The following is an 8223-nucleotide window of genomic DNA, read 5'->3' on the forward strand; positions in this document are numbered from 1 at the left end:
AATTTACTGTCTTTTTCTCCACTTTTACCTCTCAGCCACCAGCATCCATCCATCCTAGGCCTTGTTTAGTTCAACTCGAAATTCAAAAAGTTTTCAAGATTCCCCGTCATTTCGAATCTTGCGGCACATGCATGAAGCATTAAATATAGACGAAAACAAAAACTAATTACACAATTTGTCTGTAAATCGCGAGACGAATTTTTTGATCCTAGTTAATCCATAATTAGACAATATTTACCACAAACAAACGAAAGTGCTACAGTAGCGAAATTCGAAATTTTTCCGGAACTAAACAAGGCATATTCCTATGGCAGTAGTACCATAGGACTCATGGCACCACCCAACACGTGGTTCATCAACGTGATCATGTCGTCACCGGTCCGTCCCCAACCTACCAACCAGCACACGATGAACCTCCTGAGCTGACGCCGATCTCTGTCACCACCACCCCCACCCGCCCATCACCCAGCCCGGTCCCACGCGCCGGAGCCCCATTCCCCTGGTGCGCCGCCGTCGCCGACACCTGGGCCCCCTCCCTGTTCGTCGTCGCTCTCCCAGCGAGCCGTGCCCGTCTGCTCCTCCTCCCTCCCTCCATGCTCCTCGCTTCCCCGCACACTTATCTTTCCAGCTCAGTGTCCGTCCGTCCCTCTCTTTCATTTCACAGTTTCACACGCACGCACTCCATTGCTGCCTTCCTCATTTCATCGTCGTCTACCTCTATCCAATTCCAACACGGCCACCTATAAATACACATCCCTCTCGTCGAGCTGAGCTCAGCTAGCTGCATGCCAGCCTGCCACCATTGGAGAGGATTGGAGCTCGGCCGAGCAGAGCACGGTGTGTCTGACATGGCAGCGCTATGGCTATCGAGGGCGTCGACCCAGCTGGCGCGCCGTGCAGCGAGGAGGCTTCCTGCCGGCCGCGGCTCCGGCGAACCCACCACCAGTCCATGGTTCTTGGGAGCGGTGCCGCCGCCGGCTCTTGGATCGACGGCGGCGGTGGAGACAAGCCGGCGCCGGGGCTTCTGCTCCGTACGAAGATTCGCAGGGGAGAGCAGCGCTGCTGCCGCCACTGTCGTCGACGAGGAGCCGGAGAACGGATTCGTCGCCAGCGATCAGCAGGTATGCGTCTAACCATGTGTGAAACATGCTTCTTGATTTGTACCAGTATATTTGTATAATCCGTAGTATGTGTGTTAGCTGGATTGGAATTGTTTAATTGGGTCAGGATGCTCTTTCCGATTTGCAAAATCTTATGGCTTTTTGTGGGATCTGGAAGTTCCAATCCTGGATGCTACATCCAGATGTAGCAGGTGATGACATGTGCTTTTTTGATAAGGTTTGGTACAAGATATAGAGGAGATAATATGATATGATAAAGGCTTCATCTGTGTTCTTCACGTACTTCCTCTCAGTCCAAAATTCAGACACGTCAACTCTTTCCACGAGTACGTACGCGGTACGCTATGTGAAGATTGAAGGTAACAAGTCACGGAGCACAATTGTGGATAGAATTGACAACAATTAGTAAACAAAGCAGATAAGGATGGATAGTCTTTTAGGTCAATGGGTTTGGACGTTTGGTGTTGCTGATTTCCTGGGTTGACTGCCTGACAAGCTCATGGCTGTAGTAGATAGTAACGTGCTTTCATCTAGAAAATGTTAGTGCTACTCTCTTCCAGTATTATACCTTTGCTTTCTGTGTCAAAGGGTGAGTGAGACCCAATGATTAGGAGCCTGCACTTTGTGTTTTATATACAGACCAAAGTGCTGTCTCTATGACATGGTCAATGCGGTCAACTGTCTTCAATCAATATGGTTAAATTTGTCCACTGCCTCCAAGGCTAATGCTACACTGATGCTGCTGTGCTTCTCAGTTCAATTAAATTAAACTATTTTCAGTCACCGATGCACATGGACACTGAATATGCGCCGCTAATTTTGCAGGCAGTTCACTTCCCTGGAGGCAAAGTTTCTTTCGTGGCTGAAATGAACTTCCTTCCAGACTCGATGAAGGAAAGGATAAACTGCTACCGTGTGCTTGATGATGACGGCAGAACTATATCAGGCAGTAGATTCCAAGAGGTACACTGCTGCTCGCCGCACCATTTTGAGAAATTCTCTGCAAACATGCTGTGAGGGAAATTTATCCTGAAGACTAATGTTATTCACCCTTGTCAGGTCAGTAAGGAGTTGGCTGTGAAAATGTACAGCGAGATGGTCACACTCCAGATCATGGATACCATTTTCTATGAGGCTCAGAGGCAGGGTAGAATCTCGTTTTATCTCACTTCCAATGGCGAGGAAGCAATCAACATAGCCTCTGCTGCTGCGCTCAGTATGGATGACATTGTGCTGCCTCAGGTACAGCATCAGTTACTCCACTTTTCTGTAGCTTAATCTAGCAAAAAAAATATTTCCGACAATTGATTTGTCCTCTGTCCTTTCTTCGCTGTAACCTGCGGAGCCAAAATATAGTACAGGGAACCAGGTGTTCTTCTATGGCGTGGCTTCACTCTGCAGGAATTTGCAAACCAGTGCTTTGGGAACAAGCTGGACTATGGTAAAGGGAGGCAGATGCCCATTCATTATGGGTCAAACCGTCTGAATTATTTCACTGTCTCATCGCCTATTGCGTAAGTCTGAACTATCTCTTCCATGCCAGAAAGATCATGCAACTGAAGGACATATGTTTAATTATTCGTTATTTCCCAGAACTCAGCTTCCTCATGCTGTTGGAGCTGCCTACTCTCTGAAGATGGACAAAAAGGACGCATGTGCCATCACATACTTTGGCGACGGTGGAACAAGTGAGGTACATGAAAACTCACCAGCCACTGATCAGTTGCTTGCCAGTACCATTATATCCAGCCCTCCTGACAGATAAAAATTGTTCAGGGAGACTTCCATGCAGCGCTCAACTTTGCAGCTGTTATGGAAGCACCAGTGATCTTCTTCTGCCGTAACAATGGCTGGGCAATCAGCACCCCAACTACTGAACAATTCAGAAGTAACAAAACATGTCTTCTTACTCATCCATGGCAGTTACAAGTGAGCAATGCAATGCCATGTTAAAATTCAAGTCTTGTTGCAGGTGATGGAGTTGTAATCCGTGGCCAGGCTTATGGGATCCGTGGTATCCGAGTAGATGGCAATGATGCTCTTGCTGTGTACAGCGCAGTCCATGCAGCCCGAGAAATGGCTATAACTGAAGGAAGACCTATTTTAGTTGAGGTGCTCAGTAGTTCAATGGAGTTACATTACCTGAAACAAAAACTTCAGAATATAATTAATCTGAGTATTGACTAATGAGATTTCAGGCACTTACATATCGAGTTGGTCATCACTCGACGTCCGATGATTCAACCAAGTACAGGCCAGTTGATGAGATTGAGCACTGGCGAACAGCAAGGGATCCAATTTCCAGATACAGAAAATGGGTTCAGGGTAATGACTGGTGGTCTGATGCTGAAGAATCTGAGCTCAGGAGCAGAGTGAGAAAAGAGGTACTGAACAAAGATTCATCTTTCCAGCACACTGTGATACATCGTACATGACATCTGAAATTGCCTGTTAACTTCTGTGCAGCTTCTTCAAGCCATCCAGGTTGCAGAAAGAATGCCAAAACCACCAGTTGCTGACCTTTTCACTGATGTTTACGATAAGATTCCTTCTAACCTATGTGAACAAGAGCAATTGCTGCGGGATACAATCATGAAGCACCCTGCAGACTACCCAACTGATGTACCCGTTTAGTATTCTTGCCCTTAGATGAGCAATATCGTTGTGTAATTATTGATGACTCAGGTCCATAGCATTTTAAATAATATAGTGATTCAGCCAGTAAAACTGCTGATTCAACAGGTTCTTAAACAAGAATTCAACCTGGCAGATGCTCACACCAAAAGCTCATAGATGCATTGCCCTGTTGCTGGCATTTTTGTGAAATAGAGTAATACTAATATATTTCATCGCCTGCACAATGTACCTTATAATAATAATAATAATAATATCTACTTATCTACTAAAGCTCCATATAAAATATTAGTAAGCAAAGAGGCAGATCGTTTCAAATGATCCCTTATTGTAACTAACTTAAATGCCCTCCAGTCATAATTTGGCGTATAAAGCGGAAACTCTGCTAACAAGATTCCAGTGTTTACAGTTTGAAAAATAAAACATTGTAGAGAAAAACAGGCAAAAGAGACGATACCTTGTTTGTGTTAAGGTGGAGAAAAATCAAAGATTGGATCATTGGAGCAAACAGTGAATATCAGACTTACAATTTCAAATTCATCTCTCAAGGCCCTATATCAACAATTGTTGACCTAAAATTTCCATGCTAATAATACTAAATGCACATTGATATTCTGCAAACTATATCAGAAATAGAACCGCAAATATCTTATACTGTGCCTATGCTTTTGCCTCAGATGTAGTTACAACTTACAGCAACAAGTATATGTTGTATGGTTCCTCACATCTGTCTCGAACATATTTTCCCCCTATCTTCTCACAATATAATCACTTATCTATCACATTTACTGTTCAATAGAGTGGGACTCATTCTTATATTTTTCTGAACCAAAGGTAAGAAGTTACAATACCAAATTCAACAAAGATTTTTCTAGAAAGATGAACATTGTAACATAGAAAATGGTAAGTCCAATTAGATAAATTCATATCCATTTATTGAGAAAATGACATGTGAGTATGTGACTGGCATATGACTCGCACGATACAATAGCATATGGTACAAGTACAACAGGATTGTTATACTTTTCTTCACATCGAGATTGTGCATAACAAATATATTGATTCAAAAAGGAAATTTTCATAACAAATTTCGTGACTGCTCTATGAGCACAGCAGCCTACTGTTCCTCCTTCATAGCCTCTTGAACCGCCTTTAGAACAAGTGGCATTAAATGTTTATTTGTTGCAATAATTCCTCTGTCACGATCAAGATATCTACCTTTGGAAAAATCCAAATCGTTTCCTGAGGCATCTTTTACCATGCCACCAGCTTCTGCAAACACCAGATAGGGGGGCATTGGTAAATAGATCTTTTATAAGTTGGTGTTTGAATTATCTCCTGGAATAGAATTATATTCCATACCTGTGACAACAATTGATCCAGCTGCATGATCCCAAACTGTTTCTATGTAACTTTTGTGCGGAATGCGCAGAAAAATGTCACCATCACCACGTGCTAGGGCACCATATTTTGCTTGGCTATCCATTCTAACAGGAGGAGCTTGGACACCAAGTTTCTAATTACACAAGAACAAAGGATTCACTTATATAATTAATCAAGATCTCTGGGCTAAGAAATGATAATTAAGGACCAACCTCTGCAATGGAGCTAGTTAAATCACGCTTGGAGTGTGATGCTTCAAAGGATTCAAAGAATGAGGCGTCGACTGGATTATTGATGGAGCAAACACTAATCTAAAATGTAAGTTAGAAAAGAAAGAATGTTAAATAAGAAAGAAATGAACTTACAAAAACAGGAAGTAGTTATATTCATGAACCAAACATGAACTTCTGAAACTGGAAGTAGTTACATTCATGGCCCAAATCAAAAGCATTGATTACCTTTTGTGGCTCAGATCCTTCTAAGGCCTCAACTTGCGCTCCACAACCAATTGTGGCAAAAAAGAGGGAACCTATTTGATCCCCAGAAAAGCTGCTATTGTTCTTGTTTGTTGATTTTAATGGAAGATTTGGACATCCCAACACACCCAGAACAACTTTGCCCTCATCAAGCAGTCCAAGTGCAACTGCATACTGATCTCCCCTTATGAAACTGCATCAAATTTTTCAGTATAAGAATCTCAATTAAAATATACATTAAGGCATATTAAACGAAGGTCCTGCATTGTCAATAGTTTTTTATCAAATGGCACCAATTGAAATAACTCTTATTACCTCTTCAAAAATCATCTCCAAAAATCAAATTCAACTCTGTTTATCTAATGCAATTCATAATTAACCAGGTATGTGAATGGAGAAGCAATGCAAGGTACTAGTAAACAGTTCAACTCTGTGAGCTGTTACATTTTGTATATACAAAACAAATAGATCAAATCATATAAAGTCATCGTTAATAAGTCATCCGATGCATCTAGTTTACAGAAAAATAAGGGATATCACTGTGCTCTCACATGTAAAGTTCTTCCATGACTCCATGCCGGTGTAATGATTTCCAGCTAGGAAATCATAGATAAATTATACATCAATGGTAAAGGATAACACCAAGTATGCTAGTATAATTTGGCAGGCCTAATTTTGAAGAACCTGAGTATATGAAGCTATAATTAGTTGGTAAAACATGAAATTTGTAGGTGTAAGTTATCAAACTCACCCTTTAGTGCCATCTATTGGGTCCAATATCCAATGTCGCCCAGATGGACCTCCCTCAGATTTACCACCATCAATTGCAGCAAGCACGTCTTCCTTAGATAACGACATGTTGTACGAACCATCATTTACAATGGTTTCATTTACAAGGGTAGTAATGTGTTCTAGAATTTCTTGGGCACCATCTTCTCTCAAGTCTTTTGAATCCTATAAAAGTACAAATTTACAATTAACTAATTAAGTACAGGAAAATGCCTCGCAAAAAGAGTACAGGAAAATGCTTATGTGATCTGTGTACAATAACAAGACAAGTGAAGCATATGCTGGTTACCTCTTCAGCTACGATTGAGAAAGAGTGAGAAGGCAATTCCTTCTTCAGGACCAGACATACCAATACTTGTGATCCTGGTCATGAAACCAAGAGTAGCAATTAAATCAAAAGTTCAGAATATGCAGGAGGCCGCATGTCTAGTTTTCATTCTGAGAGGACTCCAACTGATGGATAACGTATCATAGACATGCTCTCCACATTCTTGTATAAATTAGTATGCTCATGTACCATAATCCGCGACTGTAACAGGAGTCTTGTCTGCCTTCGATTGAATGTCAGATTGCAAGATGCCCCGCTGCACTCTCTGAATAAACATTGGGAAACATAGGGGAAGAGGAAACAAGTAAATACAACGGGAATTTGGAATCGTCCAGTCCAACAAAATACAACAAAATGATTCAATCGAGTGAGTCGATCTCAATATCAAATGCCCAATTGATCAGCACATCTAGCATCAGACAACAATGCCCCCCCCCCCCCCCCCCCCCCCAACACACACATTTCTGTCACATTTTTTCATCAGACTCAACCCTAGAAGGTTGACATGGTTTTCCCCAAAATGGATGCTCCAACAATTCAGATGATGCCTTATTCGGGAGGAAAAAAAATTCAGAAGATGCAACTTGAGCTAACTGCTTCAGAGTTTCAGCCAGGGTTGTGTTCTCAATGTGGGAAATAAATAAGCATCATGCATTTCGTGTATATTTCCTCCTACCAAGCATATATTCATCTTTCCCAGAAAGAACTGGAGCCATGTCTTTTCCCCAGTGCAAGTAACAAGGATTCATCACGAATCTAGAAACTAAACAAATCTTATCCATCCAACAAAACTCTAAACACATAAGCTTGGTATGACTATGAAATGCCCGAGCAAATGTACCAACGAACAAACTACCAAAGGGAGCGGATGCAGGAAGGTACAGGCCGCCAACAGAGAGGGAGATCTAGGATGAGACCAACAAAACCTGGCAGAGGCGGGCCGCAAGGGCGACGGCCTTCTTGGCTGCGGCGAGCTCGGCGGCGTACGGGCTTCCGGCGACCCCCGGAGCCTGCGACATGGTGGCGGGCGGGGCGCGTGACAAAACAAATCTGGGAATCAACTTCGGATAGTCGAGTTTGTTGACTGTTTTTTTTTTATGACGTGTGGCCCAACAGAGGGTCCTATTTTTCCATTTATGAAATGCTGAGAGTGTCTCTGATCTTCTAGCTTAGAGCTAGTTCAATTAATTTTTTAACTAGTGAATAGTATAAAATATGAGAGTTTAGTGTGGACTCAAGAGATAGTCTTGTCACAGCATAATATTCAAAGTTTTGCAATCTCTTTCTCTTCTCCATATTAATTACTACCCCATTCCATTTTATATAGTGCGCACGTATATCAAGATTCAAACTCTAAAAACTTTAACCAATAATTAGGCTAATAATTTTTAACTAATACAAACTTTATATAATTAGATCTCTAAGAAATTATATTATCCACTAATATAAGTTTACAAACATAAATAATCTTACTATTACTGATTAGAGGCCC

General features: G+C 41.9%; 2 protein-coding genes across 2 annotated transcripts; one reads left to right on the plus strand and one right to left on the minus strand.

Moving 5' to 3' along the window:
• LOC110429745 (2-oxoisovalerate dehydrogenase subunit alpha 2, mitochondrial-like) lies at positions 627-3970 on the plus strand. The gene is made up of 9 exons (XM_021446212.1): positions 627-1121; positions 1947-2084; positions 2181-2363; positions 2478-2635; positions 2715-2814; positions 2898-3009; positions 3094-3233; positions 3320-3505; positions 3588-3970. The coding sequence occupies exons 1-9, from the start codon at positions 786-788 to the stop codon at positions 3753-3755; spliced, it is 1521 nt and encodes a 506-aa protein (XP_021301887.1). The 5' UTR covers positions 627-785; the 3' UTR covers positions 3756-3970.
• On the minus strand, positions 4650-7820 carry LOC8082771 (3'(2'),5'-bisphosphate nucleotidase). The gene is made up of 8 exons (XM_002442898.2): positions 7658-7820; positions 6921-6996; positions 6693-6766; positions 6366-6568; positions 5597-5807; positions 5351-5449; positions 5118-5271; positions 4650-5027 (listed from the first exon to the last, which is right to left on the minus strand). Exons 1-8 carry the CDS (start codon positions 7748-7750, stop codon positions 4873-4875), a joined length of 1065 nt encoding a protein of 354 aa, XP_002442943.1. The 5' UTR covers positions 7751-7820; the 3' UTR covers positions 4650-4872.

This window comes from Sorghum bicolor, chromosome 8, assembly GCF_000003195.3.
Source record: "Sorghum bicolor cultivar BTx623 chromosome 8, Sorghum_bicolor_NCBIv3, whole genome shotgun sequence".
Lineage (NCBI taxonomy): Eukaryota > Viridiplantae > Streptophyta > Magnoliopsida > Poales > Poaceae > Sorghum > Sorghum bicolor.